Source organism: Neolamprologus brichardi, chromosome 14 (genome assembly GCF_056152115.1).
Source record: "Neolamprologus brichardi isolate AB-2024 chromosome 14, ASM5615211v1, whole genome shotgun sequence".
Classification (NCBI taxonomy): Eukaryota; Metazoa; Chordata; class Actinopteri; order Cichliformes; family Cichlidae; genus Neolamprologus; species Neolamprologus brichardi.
Genome location: NC_142117.1, coordinates 20,811,991 through 20,836,987, shown reverse-complemented (window position 1 = coordinate 20,836,987; position 24,997 = coordinate 20,811,991). Strand labels below are relative to the sequence as shown.

The following is a 24,997-nucleotide window of genomic DNA, read 5'->3' as shown; positions in this document are numbered from 1 at the left end:
CTACCAATTAACCCGCAAGCCTTACCATTTTATAAGATTACATACAGCAATAAACAAACTTATCACAGCTTACCTAATAGCCTTATGAATTAGGTTTTACATTTCAACAAATTACATCAAGAAAATGTTAAAAAATACTATTTTCTGTAATAATTTTGTTTGAAAACATCAAACAATAAAACATGACACACCCCATTGAGTGTATTCTCTTATACACATAGTGTCAAAGTTAGCTCTGTGTAAATACATACTGTTTATCAAAATAACGATGCATAGTGTCATTAAATGCCTTTAAAAAATAATAACAATAAAAAATAAATAAATCACTCACTCTCATGACCTTCAATGACTAGTCAAAGAAAATCAACAAATCTTTGAGATAAAAACTCCAATCGAGTAATATTTGACATAAACTATAAACTAAGGATAAACTTAGAACTAAAAATAAGTGTGGACAAAGCTTCAAGTTACTGCAATACAACTAAAAATTTAACTCTTAAAAAGAATGAAAATAACAGTGAAACAAAAACAAACAGGAAAAGTCCTTAGGTTTAGTCTTTGTCAGTTTAGTCAAGCCAACGAGCAAACAGCATGCTTTAGTGCACGTTTAGAGAGACTGGGATGTCTGTGAGACATGAAGTGTTGTGTTTGTATTATTAATGTAAGAAGTCAGAAAAAAGTATCATATCCGTGGAGAAAAAAACTAAACAAAACACCACCCGCATTCTAAAAATAAGAAAACCCCCAAACTAACAAAAAACACACAAAACTAAACTGAAACAGGCAAACTTACTCTAGAAACTAAAGGGGGAAAAACTAATCAAAATGCATAACCATAATAATAACCAAGGAGAGCATTTTATCTTTTTTTCTGAAATATTATTGAAAGTGTATTTAAGTATATACTAAAGTAAATCTGAAGTGTTGCTTTGTGTTGCCTCGCTCTATAAACAATGCAACAGTTTTGGAGGACTCTATGCACATCCATGCCTTTAGGGCGCAAGTACCAAAGCATCAAAAACCCACACTGACAGACAGCCACGGGTGTCAGTGAGGGAGAAAATTAGCAGTGCACTCCAATTTCACAGCCCCCTACTCAGCCGTGTCTGTTTCCAAACATCCTGGAGGTGTGGAGAGCTGCAGGTGATGTCGAAGCCTATATTTAACACGTTTCAGTGGGAAGAGGTGATTCCTCAGGGCTACAGGAGGTGTTAACAAGAAAGAGAGACAAAGACATGTACGGAGCCCTGTGAAGAAATCGAGCAGATCTATCTCAGATGGACTGAGTGGAGGAACCCAGTTTGGACAAGTCTGCAGTCATCTAATCTGCCATCTGCCTGGTCAAAACACACACACACACACACACACACACACACACACACACACACACACAGCCAGACTTCACTTCTGCCTACCAGCCAATTGGCAGTGGCTAATAAAAAGGCGTGCGCATGTTTATCTGTGCATGCAGGTATGTATACTTTCCTTCAAATAGGCAAGAAAATACTGGAGCATGACCTACATTAATTATTCCTACCAGTGCACTCAGTCTGTCATGACATTAACTTTAAACTGCTTCTCAAACGTCCACAAAGAGCCACACCGAGGAACACTTAATTCACCAGTAAGAACAAAACCCAACCACACTTAAAAGGCATTAAAAAAAAAAGGTAACATACTTAACAGTCCTAAAAATAACAATAAAATGTTTTGTTTTTTTTGTTTTTGTTTTTTTAAAAATGCTTCATCTGTTTAGCCGAGTCCCGTCAAGGTGCGTGTGACCGATACCCAAAAGGCTGCACCAATCCCTCTGTGCCATTCATCCATTATTCACCCTGCTTCCAAAGACCTGTCACGTGGAGATCAAGTGGGAGAATAACAGATGAAGACACAGAAGAGAGGGGAGTGTGGTGTCATGTGAAGGCAATGGAAAAGAAAAGGTGCCACAAGGCAGAAGAGCAAGAGTGAGATAAGAAACGCTCTCAGGTGAAGAGAGCTTTAAACAAATAAGCAATAACATGACAAACACTACACAATAAGCCCTAAAGGGCACATATTTTACTTTAGGCTCCTTACTACACTCCGTATCATGTGGAAAAAAAATGCAGTGATTGAGTTTTAAGTGACAACTAACACAGGTGACTGACTGGTGTTTATTGATTTAACCTACAATAAAATGACAATTACTCACAAAGTCATACTTTTTTTGTGGTTCATGTTGCTAATTTTAAGTTACTAAACACCCCAGACTGAAGATGCTTGACCTTTTCAACACGTACCCCTAAATCCCGCCAAGCAGTGAAGTCCCACCTCTCCCACTGTGAGTGCTGGAATTGAGTGCTGGATTCACATTTCTTAATTACATTAGATGTTTGGTATTTTTTGTTCCAATGCATACATTATAAATAAATAAAACAACATTACAATTCACACCTGTCTAAAACAATGTCAACATAAACTGAACTTTATGTCTGGTTTGTTTTATGCATTGCTCCTAATGCTATAGCTACACCAGAAAATTCACACTAAGCAAGAAGAGGAAAGGTACATCGAGGAAAAGAACATGACCCAGATGTTGTTTTTAGGGGCTGACACAAAAGAAAAAAATGTAAGTGTAAGTGCGGCACCACTAACTCTCCACATTCCATGAGTGTGTCCAAAACACTCAATATAAGCAGCATAAAAATAAGACTTCAGGGCCCAACATTTGTGATAGGTGTGCCTAATAAAAGGGTGACAGAAGGAATTAATACATTCATATTTCATCAGAAAGGAGAGGTATTAATGTTTTTTTTAAGTATATATGTTAATATATATATTAATTTAATTAAAAAAGGCTTGCAGCACAAGCCACACCAATCAGACAGAGCATCCTGACCAGGAGCAGGTGCTCCAGGTCACACTCCTGAACATACTGACAAAATAAAACATGTTCATGATGGGAAATAAAGTGGAAATCAACACCTACTGTTTGTTTAAATTGGTCTGATTGGCTGTGTGGATGTATGTGTCCGTCCTTAATCTACTCACATTATCCAATTCCGCCTCCTTCTTGAAGGTGGAGTATGCTTCTTCATATCCATTGGAACGTAGATAATCGGCTATGGCTCGATTTCTGCAAAACAGACAAAGAGGAACCATAATTAGTCGTTCCTGATTAGCAGACAAGATAGTAGTTAAGCTGCCACCAGAAATGACGACACAAGTAATGAAGCTGCATTCAACAGGGTGAAACAAAGACAGAAAAATCATCAGGTTCAGGAAACGTGCCAGACAAAGACACTTTATATGCTTTTCACACTCCCAGACTGTTATCATACTATATAATAATAAAAATGCTTACTTAACACTACCAATAGAAAAATACACACTCTCCTCACTCGCTCTTACAGTCACACAGGCACACCCACCCCTCTCCACCCATCTGACAAAAATTGAGAACATATCTGTCTGGCTTCTATAATGAGCTCTTGTTGCTGTGGGCAAATAATGGGAATGGGCGACTCCCCCGTGGTGTACATATAGGTAAAATGAAAGCCAGTGTACATCCCACCATCACCTACTTGTACAGAGAAGGAAAACAGAAATCATGGAGGTGGGAGGGAATAACCCCTGTGACCTCTACGAGCTTCTGGCTGTTGTTATTTTAAAAACAGTCGATCTCCTGAGTTTAAGAACCAAATCTGCAGATGTTCAAAGACACCAGATCTTTTGAGCAAGACGGCACAAAAGGTGGTGTGAGGATGGTGACAGCAGTACACAACAGTCCTACTATTTCAAATATGTGAAGAGAGATGGCTAGATAGGAAAGACAATAGAGTAGTGAGGCAGAGCAGGGACAGAGGAAGCTACCTTCATTCTTCCTGTTTTTGTCTTCTAGGGAAACCCAAAGACCCCTGTGAGGCACCCGGCAAACGTACACATGCACACACGCACGCACGTCTGGTTCATGACTGCAGCCTCAGCAGCAGTTCAATTTACCAAGAGTTATTAATGAGGTTCAAGTCAGTATCAAACAGTTCGGGCTTTATATTTTCCACCTAATTAGACTCTCAGGAGGGTGCACAACAAAAGTGGATTATATATTTAAATTCTTCCACTTGGTGATTTTGCAATTTCAATTATAATTTGAGCCTGAGCATAATTTAATGTTCTTGTGGCAACTACCAGTTTAACTGCGACAAAGCAATATGATAATGTTTTAATCAGACCTTCATTTATTATCCAGTACAGCTCCACTTACAATGTGGACACTGCCATGCAGGTGTTTCATTGTGTTTTACTATTGAGGTGCTGTACAGACATTTGATTCACTACTGAAGAAATAGAGTCACCGCTTGTCTGACCCATTCACCGAAGTTTCCCACATACTCATGTTTGGTTTGTGTGTGCACTTGTACTTGGTTGATGAGTGCATGACTACATGAATGTACTTCACCTGGTGGAGGTGAAGAAGCCTCAGCCAAACTCTAAACCATCAGCAAGCGTGCTCTCTTCAGCATTAGACTGGGAACTGTGGACATTTTTGAGCAAGCAGCTGAAGTTCCCAGACCATGTGACACAAACCTTCTTGAGGCCAGGTGTTTTACACACACAAGTTTCTTCCAAGCAGGTCCTTCTATTTAACCTCACAGCTTCCCAAGAGTATTGCATGGAAAAAGCAAACGATTGCATATGGCTGAAGTACTGCGAACTGACAAATCAGTGCCGGAGGAGCACTGACTTTTCTTCAGGGTGAATTTGGATTTGTGTTTTCTTAAACCTTTTCCAGCTCCACCTTCAGTCTTATATCACTGTCATGATCCAAGCAGCCAGGAACACACAGGCACAAATGTAATCTTCAAAAATGGGTTTTATTATACCCCAAAAAGGACAAGATGATTACAAAAATTCAAAATAACAAAAATAAACTTTTTAAGAACCAATTGGGCCCATAAAAGAGGTTAACTTAACAGAACGCTACTCAAAAGTCACTTAACAAAAACATAACTCAACAAACTGACCTGCCCAAATGAGAAACAGCTCCAGTTATTTGGCAAATGAATAAACCATTATATACACCAAAGGTGAAAACTAAAGAGATAACAGCTAACCATCATTCAAGAAGAACCCCATTCCCCCTGCATGATCAAAATAGATGGTCCAGTCCACTTTATTGGCTTCTGCATTTAAACCAGCTCCACCCTCAGCCTCCTCTTTCAGCCAAACCAGGAAGGACTGGAGCGGAGGTCAGGTAACTCAGAAAGAGCAGAAATATAATCAATATAACATATACCTATATAAAATAACAAACAATGCAAAGCAAAGTCTATGCCACCATTTGGGCTATAGCTTAGTGCTGTCATGCATTACAGGTAAAAATATCAAATTAGTTAACTTATGATCACAAAAGCTTTAGAGCATAACGTAAACATAAGACAAAAGACCAAATTAATATTACCTAAGTATCTCAGTTGTTTGGTTGCATGCAGCCATCACAATCACCTACCTACCAAACCAAACAAAAACTGATATAAAACTGAACCGCCTTAAAAAGAAATGCAAATTTCTTTAAACTGATATACAATATTTTCTGGGTCCTCCTGCTCTTTTGCACACCATTTATGCCAGGAGATGCCAGACAAGCTGTCAGGCAGGCACTGCTTTGAGGTGCCAATGTGACGGGGGTGTGGGGGGTACAATCTGTCAGCCCAGCCTGTGCCCCCTGCACCCTCTCGGTCAGGGTTGAGCACAGAAACCCGCTTCTCTCTGCCCACCAGAATCCTTGTGACAACAGGCCCAGACCTTATTAAGGCTCAAGGTTAGCAGGAGGTTATCTACTCTTCTGACAGCCTGTTCAAAGCCTAGAAGACAACCAAAGGGAGGGGGGAAGCACAAAGTCTTGAGTGTATAAGCAGGTGAGGAGGAGAAGGAGCTGAGGCACAGAGGATGCCTTTGATATGGTGATTGATGTATCCATGATCTCTATTGCACCACAAGAAGGTGCAGAAGATCACTTATTTATATATAAACCATATGGTGGAGCAGGACTGTGCATTTGACGTTCCACACAAATCTCTGGCAATTATGAAAAGATTATAAAAATAAATAAAAATAACCATTTTGTCCTTAGCAATGGTGTTCTCATTCAGACCTTTGTAGAGTGGAGTGAGTGGCTCTAAAGGAATTAAGACTCCTGGATTTATAACAAAGCATCACACTTTCCAAAAGGGTGCAGCTACATTAGTTGATCTTAAGACCAAAATAATGGAAATGCAGACTTTTGTCAGCAAGACTAGTGAAATCCATTCAGCTGTTAACAAACACTTCAGTTTCAGATTATTCTTTAAGGTTTTACAAACACACAATATTTAAAATATTAATTTATTGTATTAAATGATCATGATCAATATTAGAGCAGGATATCTCGAAAAAAAAAAAAAGAATGACAAATAACTAAGAACAAACAGCTACACAGCCAAACAAATGAACAAAGGGAGGGATGACACACACACACACACACGATCAGAAGTGGTCAACAGAGAGCCACACTGCTCAAATCAGTCATCGGCATAGGGGATGCAGCGCTGACGACCGCCACTTCACATTGGATGTGCCAATTTTTTTTATTTTTTTTTTTTTTAAAAGAAACAAAACAAAAAGAGTCTTTAACCATCTATAATCCTCATGACTGTGATGAAAAGAGAATGGGGGAGAGAGAAAAAATGGGGAGGTGTACAAATATCAACAGAAGGAGAACAGAGTTTCCATGGTTACAAGCAGCCCACAGCTAGATGACGCGATAAGGAGACAGTGAGAACGAGGGCAGGGCGAGCAACGTGGACAGCCAGGCCAGAGAGAAGTGAGGAACAAGAACAATAGATGGCCTGAAAGCCTGCATTGGAAGTCCCTGCTTCAGTGAGATCTCCGTGATGACATCAGGGGATGAAATACGAGATTAATCACTCACAAACTATTCAGAAACTCTCACACCAGCATCTGCTTACAAGTGTTAGCAATCTAGTGTCATTAAGCAAAAGCCTACGCAAGCCTCACGTGGGTTATAATACTGGCATGCTTCATCAGACCTCTACGTTTTCTTAGGCACTACAAACGCTTGATGGTCCCAGAAGAAAAGCCTGTGATGCAGAGAGAAAAACAGGGATGAGAGGAGGAAGAGATGCATGACCTCATCCTTCTGAGAAGAGAGGGAGTCAGGCATCCAGCTCGTCTGCCAGTGACATCACTTCCTCGCAGTTCCCACTCCACTTTTGCTTCCTTTTAGAAATGAGAAGCACGAACACAGCCTCCCCTAAAGCTAAACTAAATCAAACAAATAAAGCAGATTATTCAATTACCCAATATTTATTGCTCTCATTTAATATTTTTATTAAAGATTTATAACACCGCTGTCAGCATACTAACTAAATAATACTGCACAGAAAGATTGTCGCTCAGGTTTTAAATGAAAAATGCTGGTCTATGAGCCCAACATTAACTTCACCATGCAGTACGCTGGACGTTAGCAGGACAGCCAAAACAATAACAAACCAACAGGAAAGAAAGAGCAGTTTGGGGGCATTTCCCAGCTCCTCTAGACAAACAACTTTTCTTTGTTTGCTAGCTTTTCACTTGACTGCAAACAGTAGTCAAATTACACAACATGACTAAAGTCTCCTCACTTGTTTAGCTTCACTTGAGACGTTGGTAAAGTCTCAAGTTGGGTTGTTGGTAAAGTGCAATGCCGGTTGGGAAGCTTTTATTATACCCATTAGCGCTACGCATGATGTGAATGTGCAGGAAAAGGAGAAAGCAATATGACTGTAAAGTAGGGCAGGGCAATATGGCCAAAAATATTTATCACAATATATATTTGAAAATTTGCAATAACGATATAACTGATGATATAATTGACGCGAGACAAAATACTTTACAACTCCACAACTTTATTAGTGCAAAAAAACCCATCAATGTATTTTCACTTAAACAAGCAGCTGTTTTTTTTTTTTTTTTTATGTGCATTAAAGCTATACACAAATTTAACAGTATAAATGCAAATTCCTTGCTGACAGTTTAACCACAAGGCATTTCCAGTGGAAATGGGCCGACATATCCTGAGCATAACCATGTATAATATCCACAAAACTTAAAAAGAGGTTTTACACACACAATACGGTAATATTATGTTGAAGCACAGTACGTATTACTCCGTGAGGCTCCTGACTACGATAGCCGTAATGCTCCGACAACCCATCAAGCGGTGCGGCTTTGTAGCTTAGCAAAGTCACACTAAAACATTTTTTGGCAGATTTTTGGGCGCCGTGTACCACATAAAATCAGTTCAGTAATAATGATGACCTGCTTCCATGCTCTACCAAAAAATGTGCTTTGATGTGTATCTGACAGACAAAAGCCAAACCAGTTCCACACCACTGAAGTTGCACCATTTTTACAAACCAATTCTGGTTCATCCGTTTCATTCGACGATCCGCTTTCACCCTTCTCATTCTCTGTTGTCGCCATGCTTTGCAATTACATCCTGATTTTATGCTCAATTCCTTTAACAAAACTCATTATAAAAAGATGCATACCAGAGAGAGGAGAGTACCCCAATCACCAACTCTTTTGCTTTTTTTTCTACTCTTATATCACCATTTACAGACAGAGTTCTGTTGTTAATTCTGGCTCCTGATTTTTCAGATCAGACTAATGTTCTTTAGATTATTAACTAGTTTAGTATGAAAAACTGAACGCAACACTCCATAAAGCACGTCATACCTAAATGTGTGGCTATCATTTAATTTATTGACATGCCCAGTGATTACAGCAGAGCATAGAAATTAATCAGCCAACAAACACCCTCTTGTTAAGGCACAGATTAGAATACATTTAACCTACAATGCACCACACACTACACAGCAGCTCCATTAGCTACAGCTGGTTGAACAGGATGTTGCCCCCCTGCTGTATAACCACAAAAAACCCTCACAAAGGAATATTTCCATTTCTGTCTACGGGCCCGTTTGCATTTCAAGACTCCTGATAAATATTTAACAGACCACAGCTCAGGTCTACACTCTGAAAAATATCTTAGCATATTCAAAATTACCTTTCCCCTGGATTTCATATTACAATGTTATATTCTTCAAAAGACAGCACAGCTCTTTGCTATGTGCATCTCAGCTGGACTAGAGATTTTTCTGGTATTCTGACTGCTTTTAAAGGTGAAAGAGGCTGTGTCAGTGGTTGGTTTGTCTGATGATGATCACTTTGCAAACAGCAAAGACACAGCACTGCCCTGTTTTTTATGATTAGTGTTTATATTAAACAATAAGGCTGCGGGCAATTAGCAACAGAATTGCAGCAGTGGGCTAAATTTGCCTTTAATATTAAATGAGGTGATAACTTCTCAGTGAGAACTTTAACTAACTAACTAAATAAATAAATAAATAACAAGATTGCATAACTTCCCAGCTAAATCTAGCTCTATGAAAACCACTCTATTCCTCTTACTTGACTGATAAAAAGAGCTCTGGGCTTTGGTTGGCACCTTCAGGCAATCACCACCCTTGTTTTTCAGAAGCAGGGCTTTGTCTGTCATAGAAAGCTTTTCAGACCACCTAAGGGTTTTTGTTTTAAACCAAGTAAACACAATAAGACATTTATCTATCAACATAAAAACAACAAGCACATATATAAATATAGAGCCTATATACAACATATTAATGGCTTCAACTTTAAAGAGGATAAAAAGGTCAAACAAAGAAGAGAAAACACTCCAATCGGGTAAACTTCCCCCTCTCCAAGTCTGCAGTGAGAAAATACCAGTAACACCGACATGCAGATGCAAAGAAACACCTTGCACATGAAGATGTATGCACATGCATGAAATGCGTTCCCAATAGTGATTTAGTTTACTTTCCATGTTGCCTTTAATATTCACACTAACTTGAACACTATATTAAAGACTGTTTGGCTATACCTCATTCTGTTTTGTAAAGGTCTACTTTTTCCTTCAACACACAGACAGGGGTAACCATTTTAAAGAAAGGACCAGTGTTGGGAACACTGCTCTGCTGGGTGTGACTGTGGGGCAACAGTACAACGTATATACGTCAAGGGATCAAACGCAAGTGAAAAAACCCAAAAAAGCCAATAAGGGCTTGGAGCTTTGTTTCACAACTACAATGAAGACAGTAGCTGAAAAAACATGATTTAACACAACAACAAAAACTACTACTACTTACAATTTCTTTAAAATAATAATCCATCCTTCCCAAACCTAAAATGGTAAGGCCTCTGAAAGTCAGGGAAACCCCAGAGAAAAGCCCCCAAAGGCAGAAATACCCCTTGATAGATTTCCATCTTTGTCATCACAAAGCTTCTGAGAAGGATGATGATCACAATGCAGTCAGCGTGAGTGTGAAACAGGTAGGGGAATGGTTTTTTTGTGGGGATTATCATTTAAGCCATGAGAAAAATCCAAGGAGAAAACCCCCACTATACTGGAATTCAGAAAAGAAGAAGGTTCTAACATCATTCTATATTTATTTATTTATTTTAAGTAAATGTCAACTTTAGACATTGACTTTCCTTTGTGCGTTTCTGTGGGTGTGTAGAAGCAGATGGCTTTTAAGATCAAAAGCAGCATGGGTGTGGAAACCAGGTGTCTATGTTAAAATAAGAAAACAAAAGCAGGGTTTTTTTTCTATAATGGGTGTGGCATATACACATTTTCTGTCAAACAGCAATGATGGAGTTTTGTTGACTGAGCTGAAGCCAAAGTCAAACTTTCTTTAATCCAGTGAGGCTGTGCATAATTCATCCTTGGATAAACACAGAATAAAGCCAGACACGACATAGGCGATAGAGACACACATGGCACTTAGAGAGCCCTCCATTTAAATCTATGGGAGAATTCTGGTGGTAGAGGTCTTGAGCCACAAATCTGTCTTACTTAGGAATGTACCTTGGATTTGAGTATTTTATTATACTACTAATAAATATGATGCATTATGAAAACGCACTGAGAAAGGTCTGGCTGAAATGAAATACAAGTAATGAGGAAACCAGGGAGGGACTATAAAGAAAATTAATGCTGACTCTTGACAGTAAAAGTCTAGGTAAACTAAACCACTGGAAACTCCAATGAGCAACCGATCGAGGTTTCAACCAACTGAAACTGTCTTAACTAGCTTAATTGATAAGAGATGATGGTCCACAAAACAGGGAGTGCTGTCATGCCAGTGCAAAAATCTGATTGACACCTGTGCACTAAGCTGTGTTCAGCTCCCTGAGAACCAAAAGAGAGGCTGGAGAACCTCCTGCTCACTACTACCACCACCATGGAGGGGAGAGGAAAAAAAAAAAAATCCTTCACGCTCAACACTTATCTACTAGCAAAATACAACTTCTCTGGACCCAACTTGGGGAGAACAAATGCAATAAGTTCAATTAATGAAAAAGGAAGGACCTTTGACTTATAAGCCACAAATCTGTACAGTAACACTTAAAACTGACAAAAAGTGCAAAGGCTAACTGATTTAAGCGACACGCAATCAATCTGAACCTCTCGTTTAGCTTGCACAGCTATGTTTAAATAAGCACCCTCTAAATTATTCGTAGTCATGTGACGTTGCCCATTGGTTTGCGAGGCTCCATCTGAAACGCATACTGTGCATTTTGACTGTCACCAAACCAGACATGACAAGCACAGTGGTGGATATCAGAAGGTAAAAAGGTAACCTGCCGTGAATCCTATCACCTTACCTGCCTAGTAAATTAGTTGCCAAGCGGAATGTTTCTGGAAACTAAATTACTCAACAGTTAAACAACAGGATACAGATCAGACTGACTAATCGAAAAGTGACAACACACTGAAACATTGGTGACAACTAGCAAGGGCAGAAAAATCAACTGGACTAGTCACGCACATCTCTAACCCTGCAATGATTTAGGCCTGATTTAGATTCAGCGGGGAATCTTTGAAAAGCCTATGACATCACCTACATAACTGGCTGATGTTATTGATTGTGTTGGTGCATTATGTGTTAATTACCGTGTGGTCATTCGTGGTGTGTGAATGTTAGAAAGTGCTTACATGTAGAAAAAAAAGTGCTTGAATGACGGGTGAATGAAACATGTTATATGAGAAAAAAAAAAATTGAGCGCACAAGTAGAGCTGGGCCATATCATACCATTCACGGTAAAACTGGTATAATGTTAGGCAATGATAAGAAAAGGGAATATCGCGATAGAATATGGGTAAAGCGTGCATGCGCAGTGCCTTTGTTTTCATACATATATTGTGATAAATATTTTTGGCTATGCACAAGTAGAATGGAAAATCGCTGTATAAGAACCAGTCCATTTACCACAGTCTACAAAATAAAGAGCATGTTTTATCAAAAAGTTTTACTCTCAAATGAGCCATTTTAAAAAATCACTACAACCGCGGATCATTTTAAAAGCTTTCCATAATCTAACAAAGCAATGTGCTTTCATAATTCCTTGTCTTTGTTACAGAAAAACATTTGAACATTTACATTATATCCAAACTACTATATATTTTTTTCGTCTGTGGTTCAGCTTTTCAAAGTGAAGCCAAAACACAAGCAGGAGTCATTGGATAACTGAGTTTATTTGAATGAGTGTGAACACTGGGACTTAGAGGACTAGTATCTTGGCAGGTAAACATGATCCAAGTCCTGTTAATGATCAAACTGAGCCACGGTGAACTCTTTACACCACAGTTCTGACTGCCTGTGGCAGTTATCTCCATATCTTTGAATTTCATCTGTTATGTCACCACATTTATAGACAAGGGCATGGTGGAAAAAGAAGAAAAAATAAAATCACATGCACCATCTTGTTGCCCAAGACATGGAGTTGGTTATTTTTTGTTTAATAAAGAAAAGAGTTCAAAAGCAAAGGCCCATTTGCACATAAGTGCCTCCGAGGTCTTTCAGGGGAGCAGATAGTTTGTGTTCTGTTTCTATTTTTGCTACACGCTGCTGGGGATAAGTCTCCTGACCCTGGAAAGGAACACAAACGGGCTTTTCAGTGGCAGCAAAAAAAAAAAAGGAAAAAGGAAGGAAAAGAAAGAAAAGACAAAGAAAATAAGTTGTTGTGAAGATGCTGCGCAATCACGGCATCTGACTATGGTGCTGACAAAGATTATTTCTCTTAAAAAAGAGGAATAATGTGCAAAAATATTTCTTCCAAAAACAGACTGTAAAGCTGCGCTTTTATTGCCCCCCAGTCGATTGGTTACTTTTAACACTTCAACTGTGAAAAAGAGGGAAGAAGATGCTTGAATGCTATGGGAACTAAATTTTTTGGGTTGGTGCCTAATGCTAAACAGGGCTGTGGCAAAGAAAGGAGGGGGCCCAATGAAAAATTAGTGTGAAGAGCAGACAATCAGCCGGTCACTGTTCCCATTACCGCCTTGTTTGGATTCAAAACGGGCCATTTGGTTTCCAAGCAGGCTTCGCAAAATGAGAAAGTCAGCTGGGAAATGACATCTTAAGGACACTGCATGAGAGCACTATCCGAGCCAAGCAACATCACTAACAAATGTGATTCGTTGATGCTTGAATGCGACTCAGGGGGTCCCTCAACAGTTTCCTGTATACCACTGGGGTTAGAAACTTGTGCAACAGAGAGAAAGGAAGAAAAAAAAAAGAAAGAGGGACTTTTGTTTTGTTTTGGTTGGGGGGGGGGGGGGGGGGGGGGTGTGTCCCTGCCAGCTTAATTTGAATAGCAAATAGCACGAAAGATTAGCATTCCAATGGAGCTCTCCATACCAACAGACCCCTCCCACAGCACTAATCACAGAGAAAGACTGAGGAATGCTGAGAGCCTTGTCACATGCAGTGAGGCATTTTTCAATGACAGTGCAAGATGGCGGTTAGAAAAAACAAAACAAAAAAAGAAACATAAACAAAACAAACAAACACCCAAAACAAACTAGGCCATCAACAAGGTCTTCACCTCACTGAAAGACAAAGGAAAATCTATCATGTGCCTCTAACATAGTAATTCCATCACCAAAGATGTAACTTGGAAGCTAGAACTAGCCTGCCAAAGGGTCCAGTTTGGCTTAGTGTTTCTGGTAGGCCCTACAATTTATGATTTTTATAAAATCTTGGTTATGGCTGAGGGGAAATTTTCAGAATGTGCCCATTTACTCTTTAAGAGAAAAATATTGAGTGGATGGTGTTCTATCATAGGGCTGTTCGATATAACGATATATATTGGATGACGATATAAAAACGTCTATCGTTTCATTTTACGCTATTGTTTGTTTCGTGGTGTCGCAAAATAAACAGTTTACGGCATTATTTTTTCATCGTTTTGATGGTCACTGTGGTGGCTATATTAATTTCTTAAAGTTCTCTCTTTCTCTTATATTTAATATAACCACACTACGGACGGACAAGTGCCTGTTTTTATGCGTTGTCGTTAGCAACAACCGCGGTAAAACCATCGGGTGTCCGCTTGTTTATTTCCCACATAAACCTTTCACAATAAAGCTCAAGATCCTGTTGAGACTTTTCAAAATAAACTGAATCACGTGAAAGAGTATGGAGAGTATTTACGGATGAGAAGCAAAAAAGAGCCGTCAGGTGCTAAAAAATAAACCTTAGACTCAAACGTTAGAACAGGCTATTCCCCGCAGCACGCTGTGTAATAAATACTCACAAAGAAAATGGCGGCCGTTACAACTTATGTCTAAAAATGTATAGTTTCATGCATCTGTTAAAACACTCGACTCCAGGTACATGACGCCCAGCCGGAAACACTTCACGCAAGTCGAGCTGCCCGAGATTCACAGAATTTACAGAAAATGTTACATTTTTGTGATTTATATTGTTATCGGGACGATAGATGTCTTATATCGGGATATGAGATTTTGGTCATATTGCACAGCTCTATTCTATCATATATTATTTTACAATGGGTTTTATCACCTGGCGCAATAAAGCAAGTTAGACACTCTTGACTTGCACAGATATGGATATTTTTTCCACAACTAAAGCTCAGGAAGATGATCTCAATTCCTGCTCATGACCTTCTATCTCACACTGAGATGCCTTAACATTTTATCCCTGCCTGAGGTGCTAATTACCAAGCCCAGACTGCAGCTCCTCTCACTCTTCCCATCTCCCTATATTCTACTCAGCACATGAGCAGACATGTCTTTGTCTGTGTGCCACATCGCTGCCAATGATGCTATGTTGGGTGCATGATTTCTCTGTGGAATCACTACTCACAGCGAGCAGAACGCAAATATACAAACTCCTTGGATCTCCGTGTATGTACTGTGGGCCAAAGGTGGCAGTCTAAGCTTTTCTAAGGTCACATCGGGCAGGGGTAGGCAGCAGAGGTGGTCGATCAATAAATTTGTGCTTCAGGCCTCAGGGGAGCTTAGAAACCTTTAACCATTTATTGATTAATCTTGACAGGTTACCGAGGGGAGAAACATTTACTAAATTTAACCATTTAAACTGAATCCTGTAGTCAATACACATCCTTCCCTGGAAGTAAACAGTCTACAACCACAACAAAGGACATTTGTCTCAGGCTTTTTTGTTTTTTAACCATTTTAAAAATATCAGTGTCTTTTGCTTTGGGACAGGTGAACGAATGAAGCTCAAATGTAGCCAGCTCACACCAACACCATTTGTCGGGGTATTTGGCATTATAACTTGCACTCATGTGATTAGGTATCAGAATAATGAGCTGCCAGAACCCCTTTGCTAAATGCATTCACTGCACAGAAATATGAGCAGGTTGTGGTCGTACTGGGCAGCTGTTCAAGAGCGCAGACTACAAAGCAATTTCAGCATACCCGGGATATCTTTTTCTTATCTGGCTTCTGCATGAGCTTGTTAGGTCTGCAGCGCAAGTTACCAATGGAAATGGTAACCTGCCCTGAAAATCCTAAGCACCACATCCTGCTCTGTAGTAAGAGCCACATGAGTATGAAACGCGTCTGATCACATGATGGCAACAAACAAACCACAGCGCAGAAATCCCTAAGTTTCAAATCTGAAAGCTGTGCTGGAAACTTACAGTTCATCTCTCTGACGTTGTGACAGCACCATCGTGACGGGGCAGTGTGGGCGGAGCCGGATTTTATTTATCTTTAAAAAAAAAAGAAAAAAAAAAAAAGAAGAAGAAGGTGATTCCTGTGCAGCCGCTGCGCTCTCCTCGGTCAGGAGATGAGCTGTGCTGATCCAAGCAACACAGATTAGGTCAGGTGGTGTACTCCAATGACAGGTTAGTTTTGCCCAGACTAAGACTCAGATTAAGAGAAGAGGGTCGCAGGAATCTGCCCCCCGAAAGCTGGCTGACTCCGGGGAGAAGAAATGGAGAGCCTGCAGACCAGTCACCAGCTGAGTGTATGCTGCATCTGCAGGGGAGAGAAAAAGAGAAAGTCAGCATTAGGTATGCATGACAGATAACATGTAGAGTGTGCTGCACCAGTTTAGCAAAGACACTGTCAGCGATGATGGAAAAAACTGAACAATAAAGCAAAAAATCATTCCATAAACTGCTCATTCATTCGATTTTTTTTTATTTGTTTACTTTTAAATATTTTCATCCACTTCTGTTATCTGTCTGCACATTCTGTCATGACACAACTCTCGTTTGCTCTTGAAGCAAATGCCTCTCCGTTCACATACAAGAGCTGACCCACATTCTCCTCCCAGGTTGCCAACAGAAAAGAAAAACAGGACATGGCAGAGCGAGTATGAGTAACGGCTGTGCTCAAACTCCCCTGTCCCCATCATCTCGTTATCACCTCAGGAGCTGACTTGGCTGATGGCATGTTTTAAAAAAAAAAAAAAAAAAAAAAAAAAAAAACACCCATCAGTGGTAGTGGGAAAATAAATGTATTGTCAGGGTTAAAGTATTTATTTGAGGAATAATAAATGTCAATGAAATGTTAAGAATGTCACGATGAAGACTATTTCTATACTGCATCATTGTCTTGAAAAAGCACTTTAACAAACCAGGTACCCAACAGAGTAAGCCTCTTAATCTACTGGGACTAGCCTCAGTAAATCTCTGCCAGAGCACTAAACAAAAGGTACAAACTAAGCCAAATTACTTCAACACCTGCAAAAAGCTGACAAAATTACAGCAAGGCAGACTTCCAGACACAGGAAACAATGTAAAGTAGACATGAGATTTGCTGCCTGGGAAACAGGCAGTAAAAGAAACCGTTATTTGGCTACAGAAGAGATGAGGAATAGAAACACCCCAGGAAGCTACAATGAAGAAAAAAAAAAGCACATTGCTGATTTTAGATGCAGGAGTTGCATTACCACAAGGAAAAGAGTCCTCCTATGCACTGTGTTTCTGTTTGCAGAAAAAAGGAGACAAGCTAAATAATTCTAGTTGGTCAGATGTAGGACTGACCAACCTGTTAAAGTACTACTTTGTATTGCTTGCTTATTCATTTATTCATATTCATATGTTGTAGAGAAACTGATTAACAGTACACAGCCTAACGTGACCAGCAGCTAACCTCTGGACCTTGATGTCACCACCTGACAGCAGTCCAAATGTCTACTTACCCCTGACTGTGTGTGCCTTACGGCGTGCTGGCTGCTGCCCAAAAACACTATCAGAGCGCAGCAAAAATATTCTAACGAGCAGGCACTGAAGCTAAAAATGTCTCCCTCACTCCCTCCATATAAAAAAAAAACAAAAAAACTACCACACAAAATAGGCACCAAATGCATCAACCTTCACAACTGCCATTGTGTGTGAAAATCAGGTCATCTGCCACATATTGATACGTCTCTCTGCATTGCTGGCAGGTCTCATCGCTGTGTGTATCCATTAATGTGTAGGACTCCCTTCTCTGAAAAACTCATTTGCGGCTTCAGCATCGAGCAAAAATGTTTGCACAATAGCACAATCAGGCTAATTGGCTCAGCACAAAATGTTGTGCCTCGATGGAAAGGGAGGGGTATGAGCCGCAGCCAGGAGTGCATCTATAAATCTGCTCAAAGGCAGTCAATAATGGTAATGCGTCTTCCTCCCAGTGATTGTCTTGTCTTTGTGCAGGACCAGGAACTGTACAACGACAGAGCCCTTTACATTAATGATGCTGACTGGGAGATGTGTTCAATTTGCTTATGAGTCCCAACAGATTATCTGATGTTAGGAGACCAATTCATACATACTAAATGAACACCGTGTACTGTACATACTCTGCATCTTTTGTGGTTAAGAATGCAACAACAGCAGTCAAATGTAATGAATCCTTCCCAATCAGGGTTTTTACTCATTAATAAAAATAAATAAATAAAATATTGGGGGCCCTCCAGTTATTTTAGCCAGCTACATTCATTAGCTCAGACACACAAATTGGTACTAAAATAATGGACTAAAACAAAATACTAAAATTCACTCACCATAAGTAAAATGTACTTCCAGAACAGCCTGCATCACACCTCAGACCATAAAATTACTCAGATAATCCATTAAAATGCTCCAAAAGTCTCCTAAATAACTACCTTGGTAGATGAGTTACAGTAAAAATGACCCCACTCAGAGTTATCAAGGGTAAACTGTCAACAGAGGACAAACTCATTTTTGAACCAGGCTGCAAAAATGCTTTTTAAAGCTGTTAAGTTGGGTGTTTTAACATGTGAGTGTATGGGTGCTTAACTTTCTTCTGGAGGCAGCTTCAAGTGGCCATTAGAAGCACTGCAGTTTACTGCACTTTTGCTTCTGCTTCATTTTTTAGCTCCAGAGTTTGCCTCTTGGCTGTTACCTCTGAGACCTCTCAGACTAGAGTTGGATGTCTAGAGACTTTTACGCGGTCTTGGTCTTGTCTTGGTCTCGAAAGACTTTGGTCTTGGTCTCGGATCCCTCGGTCTTGTCTTGGTGTCTCGGTCTTGCTGTCTCAGATCGACATAGTGGTCGGGAGATTTGGAGTCAACAGTATCCATGACACACAACGTAACGTTCGATAATGTGTCATGCGCAAAAGCATCAGCTCTAAGAGCCGTGCTTAGAGAGTGATTTGTAGTGAATCAGAAAAGTCAACTCCCATTGAGCGAGAGCCGGCTCCTCACTTAATTTCCTTTCGCTGCTCAGCTCTCACACAGTGGCTCAGCTATGCTCCAATCCCTCCATATTGTGGCCAATTACATGCGAGGATATAGGATAATATCATTATGTGAAAAACAGAGAGGGTGAGAGACGCGACAGTCAAGTGGAGCGCGCGTCTGTCCTCTCAGTTATTGAGTGACAGTAGACAGCGGTGAGGAGGGCTGTGCGAGTGCATCGCAAAAACACATAAATATGCCTGACACCCGTAAACAAAGCAGCATCTGGCTGCAGTTTAAAGACTTTTTTGTCTCGGTCTTGGTCTCGTCTCGATTTTGTCTTGACTCTTTCTGTCTTGGTCTCGATACCCTCTGGTCTTGATATTGTCTTGGTTAGGGCTGGGCTATATCATACCGTTCACGGTAATACCGGTGTAATTTTGGGCAACGATAGGAAAATGAAATATCGCGATAGAATATGGGTAAAACGCGCATGCGCACTGCCTATGTATACATATGCACATGGCGGCGACGCACAATGAGAAGAGCGAAAGCGGATCGTTAAATGAAACGGATGAACCAGAACTGGTTTGTTAAAATGCTGCAACTTCAGTGGTGTGGAACTGGTTTAGCTTTCGTCCATCAGATACACAACAAAGCACTATTTTTGGTAGAGCATGCTAGCGGGCCGTTGTTATTACCGTGTTGTTTGGAAAATATGGCACACTTAAAATCAATCCTTTGATTTTTCTGAAAATCGACAGTGCCCCTTATAATCCCGTGTGCCTTATGTATGAATTCTGGTTGTGTTTACTGACCTCGAAACGATTTTATGTACACGGCGCTCGAAAATCTGTCAGATGTTTCAGTACGACTTTGCTAAGCTACGAAGCCACACCGCTTGATGGATTGTCAGAGCATTACGGCTCCGACAGTACGTATCACCTCGCGGAGTGATACGTACTGTGCTTCAACATAATATTACGGTATTGTGTGTGTATAACCTCTTTTTAAGTTTTGTGGATATTACACATGGTTATGCTGAGGATATGTCAACCAGTTTCCACTGGAAATGCCTTTTGGTTAAACTGTCAGCAAGGAATTTGCACTGTTACATTTTTATGTAACTTTAATGCACATACAAAAAACAGCTGCTTGTTTAAGTTGTGGAGTTGTACAGTATTTTGTCTAGTGTCAATTATATCGTCAGTTATATCGTTATCGCAAATTTTCAAATGTATATCGTGATAAATATTTTTGGTCATATCGCCCTGCCCTAGTCTTGGTCTTGGTTTAGGCGGTCTTGACTACAAGTCTATCTCAGACAAACATTTGCGCACAAGCTGCATTTAAGCAGATAACCCAAGGCTGGTCTCTACACACTTAAAAAAAAAAAAAAAAGGTGGGCCACCTGACTGATAATTTGAATCCAAACAATTAAAATGTGCAACAATTGTTTAAAAATACCTGAGGAAAAATGTCAACAAAAAAAGAAAAGAAAAAGACTCAAAGAAAACAACGTAGACGACGACAAATCCCCAAACTAATTCGATATCTAGTCCTGACACGTCACCATAACACTATGACTTAACTTTATGCTACCAGCCAAATATTACAGACGAGGTATGCACAAACTTTTTGACTACCCATCCTATGGTGTCTGAACAAAGGAATAAGCTGCTATGGCGTGCAGAGAAGAGAAACAAAAATACCACAGTCTAAAGTCACATGTGAAATAGTGTTCCAGTAACTAGTCACAAAATATTGCAGCAATGCTGACAAAGCTGACTGTCGCAAACCCACTGCTACATTGGATTCACAGCTCTCTGGTTGTGACGTTATGTCGTCATCATCCCAACACTTAAACGCTGACACATTTAGCTACTGAAGCAGATATAATATGATGTTTTCAAGACTTGGGTTTCAACAGAGCAATAAACATAATATATTTAACAGCTAATGTGCACATATTAGAGGCTTATCACACAGGCAGTAATTTAGATGTCGACATACTTTGGCTAATTTAACATACAAAGTGATAAAATTAGGAAATACGCTGTGGAGACGACTGCTTCCTGACAAGACTAAATAGAGGTTTTTCAAAATCAGATAACTAAAGAAATCTCAAGCTTGATGACACACAATGGAAATATCCTCTCCACTCTAATAACACTCAAATGCTAAGTTTCTGTGAATGGCTGTTCTTGATAAATCACTCAGGCAGAGACCATCTAAAGACCTTTACCACTAACTGATATTGCAACTGGGGGAACATCTGGCTCGGCTCCCAACATGCAGCCGCTACAACCCACGAGGTGCTTGTCTTAGTTAACTGGGTTGGTAGCAGTCACTTAAACCTATTAAATTACATGGGTAGTAAGATAGCATAGTTCTCCTGAGATTAATAGAGGAGATTTCTACAGATAGCTTCAAATGCATGACTACAAAAATATTTAAGTAGTGCACAAGACAGAAAAAAAACCTACTCCTTGCTCTCAAACAGCTGTTTTATCTTCTGGAAGAGCACACCCCCCCCCCCCCCAACATCCACACCCACAGAATGGGATAGACACTGAACAGAGAGGAAGCTGTAAAGGACAACAGATCAATGTTACGCCAATAAGACGCTGAACATGCAGGCGAGAGCAACACCATTGAGGCAGGTTAGCCTGCTACATTTACACAACAGCAAAGAGGTTTGTTATAAACCATGTATGAATCCCTCCAGGCCATTCACCGCACACCAACAAGCTACTGGCTGAAACTATTAAGACTATAAATATAGAGCAGAGGTTAATTCTGCAAGCAACTATGGTGACTATCATACAAATGGTGGATTGCTATCAAAGCATCAGCCTCTACAACTTATTTACAGTCTCACTACAACATAAATACTTTCTGTAAAGTATAGCAGAATATCTGGCAACGTGTGAAAACAGTCATTTGTAGGATGACTGGCAGTTGTTGTTGGCAGATTGGTTAATGACCAGTCAGCTTAGCAGTGGGCAAGCTGTCTGGAAGGTGAACCTCTGTGCCATCCACTATAGCAAAGGCAAACAGCCTCTCTCTCGGTCTCTCCCTCCCTCAATACTCTCTGCTGACAGAAAAAAAGGGCACATTTTGCTCCTTTCTCGCAAAAATCTTCACATTTTACACAACTATTAGATGACAACCCCACAACATCAGTGACTCTTTGCAGTTTTGCTGATGGACTAAAAGCAATTTCTAAAGCTTCCCATTGCAGTGAAACACAATTGGTGCTGCTGTGTTTCCAGTGCTGACAGTACTGAATGGGGCCTGGCTACAGAGATGCACTTATTCAAATCAACTGCTGATAAAAACTCAGCACAGACGAGAAAAAAGCGCTGTCAAGTAAAAATCAGCTCAGCACACTGTATATTTTATACAAATACAACGCTGCTGTTCTTAAACTAAAAGTTGAACTTTGAACTATTTTGACATCATGAACAGTCTGTATAGCTACATTTTCTGACATTGAAAGAAAACTGCATAAATTATTACTAAACTTCGTGTGGACTGTGCAGATTTAGAAACAGATCAAGCAAATAGCAGACCAACTTTCACCCACAACAAGACCAAAGAAATTTGCAGCATTTGGCATCAGTGTTTAAGAGATAAGTGTGTGCATATCATAATAGTATTACACGTGACAGATCCCAACCACCGCTACTGTCAAAAACTGCATTGCTCCTCAAAATGGCTGCAATTGAGAGTCCTTTTAAGTCTGTCACAACCTACAACACAATCGCAAACACCTGCATGGAGTGTAAGACGTGTTGAATGCCGTTTTCTAAAATAAATATCAACATCCCACAGGATCAGCTGCAGGACACTTACCAGGCGTGGCTGATCCTAGCTCAAATTAATGGTTTATCCGATCTGAAAACAAGGTTAACGCAAAGTAGCGACAACGTACTCTCCCCCATGAGACTGCCAGAGCAAAGACTAGCATTCATCCCCGTTTTCACTAGACTCTGAATTCATACAACGAGACACAGAAAACACGGCAGCGAGGCACACATGCAAACACGTCGCCTCCTCCTGCGTGCTCCACCCTGATTTTCAAACACCGTGCCAACAACACACGGCGTGAAGCAGCCCACGAGTGTGACAGTAATGATGGGAGCTTCCTCAGCCGAGCATCCATCAAGCAGTGTGACAGCGACCAGAGAGGGGAGAAACGCACCCGGTGACAGGTCACGGGAGCAACTGGGCTGACTGATGTCGAAACACAATAATATCTGCACAATAAACCACACGACGCCTGAACGTCACTCACAACCGCTTCCAAATGCTAACGCCGGGGCTGCACCGCCGGTTAACGACAACAGAACCACACGGTGCGAGCGGTCAGGTGTTTAAACGAGACACAGGCCTAACATTTCCAAGAATAACCCTCTACTTGGAAATGCATTCAAGCATGCTGCAGAGGTTAAGAGACTAGGTTGACAGGCACAGTTACTGCACTTCTAACTACGCTAATTACTTATTACTAACTTAAGGTGGACGCCATAAGCAGCACAGCTGGCACTGATATACCTTATCACTGAAACCTTCTCCAAACTTACTCTACTTGGGCTTACCTGACCACAACGCCAGTCGTTATCATTATCTTATTCCAGGTTATCTTCAGCTAAAGTTAACGTTAGCCAAGTTAGCTCCAGAAAGTTAGCTCGCTCATTTAACTTCAATCAAAACCGCACTTTGTATTCCAGCTCAAGTATCTACATTTAACTAAAACAGCAAATAATAACGGCTTAAATGACAGCCAGTGTTCAAGTGCTGTTTGTCGGCACACAAGGACAAACTCCCACTGACAGGGTACCTGCTGCTCCAGTCCAGAGCGGCCTATCCGCCATTTTGAGGCACAGAAAGGAGGTGCACGGACTGCAGCCACATCGTCATTTTCCCCACCTAACGACGGATTCCTTCGACCGTCGCCGGCTTCATAAATGAGAACTGCTCGGACTTACCCTATTGTTCCTGGCCGCGAGTATCCTCAGACGTCTCCGACGGCAACACGACCCGGCAGGGCGTGAAATTTCCGCTCCCAAAACCTGGTCTTATGATGTGGAGGTAAACTGTGGCCGTCTTGTCTCCTGTCGGCTCCGCTCGCTTGTTTTTTTTTCGTACACTACCGCATTCGACTTCGGCCGGGTACGCGCGCGGAATTCGCGTTCACGCCGTCACAGGAGCGCGCGCGCCCTTGGTCGTTATTTTATTTGCCTGTTAACTCTTAGATTGCGGCTTCTCATTAGTAAATGTCATGAGTGATGTAGAGACTTACTAAACTCCCAGAAGGGCACTTTTTTATTTAGTGCTTTAATTATTTTTTGTACTTTACACGCCAATTCTAGGACATTTCTCAGGTAAATTCCTTTTTTATTACCCCCCATCTTAGTAAGCTTTATAAATAATCTTTTTACTTATAAAACTTGCTGAGTATGAAAATATGTACCATGTTTAAAACTTTTACTTATACTGACAGCAGCTGCTGAAATTAGATTTTTTTTTTCTTTTTGGTGTTGTTACTGGTTCCTCTTGTACCAGCTGAGACACAAGTCTGTCAGTTATTTACAAATAGACTGATACCGATCAAGAGCTGATACTGATGTTCCTCAGATACACAGTCAAGAAAGGTTTTTTTTTCCCACAGGACCATACATGCAGTTCTGTCAAAGCAGTATTGAGTATTCCTTTCATATGAACGGGAGTAAGTAGTAGCCACTGTCAGATGCTGCTAATCAAATGCACTTGATTAACTGAGCATCTCTATAAAGGCATAAGTATTGGTAGTGTTTTAACACAATGCCAAAATCTTCTCAATAGTGGAGGTCCCAGAAAACTCACTCCAAGGTTAGACCTTAGAGCCTTCAAAGAAAAATCAAGAACCCAAGAGCTACAGCTCAGACTCTATGGTTTGC

General features: G+C 40.4%; 1 protein-coding gene across 3 annotated transcripts in view; it reads right to left on the bottom strand.

Moving 5' to 3' along the window:
* LOC102799993 (lissencephaly-1 homolog) overlaps positions 1 to 24,235 on the bottom strand; it is a 38,589-nt gene extending 14,354 nt beyond the window's left edge. Inside the window, exons 1-3 of one of the 3 annotated variants that reach the window (XM_006795487.3) lie at positions 24,047 to 24,235; positions 16,057 to 16,396; positions 3,031 to 3,115 (exon numbers count right to left, since the gene is read on the bottom strand). In XM_006795487.3, coding sequence (XP_006795550.1) covers positions 3,031 to 3,115; positions 16,057 to 16,088 — 117 coding nt within the window. In that variant the 5' untranslated portion in view covers positions 16,089 to 16,396; positions 24,047 to 24,235. Of the gene's footprint in view, positions 1 to 3,030; positions 3,116 to 16,056; positions 16,397 to 23,656; positions 23,866 to 23,898; positions 23,957 to 24,046 lie in introns of those variants that run through there. The other 2 variants (XM_006795488.3, XM_006795489.3) reach the window with 2 other exon arrangements.
* Positions 24,236 to 24,997: the final 762 nt, after the last annotated feature.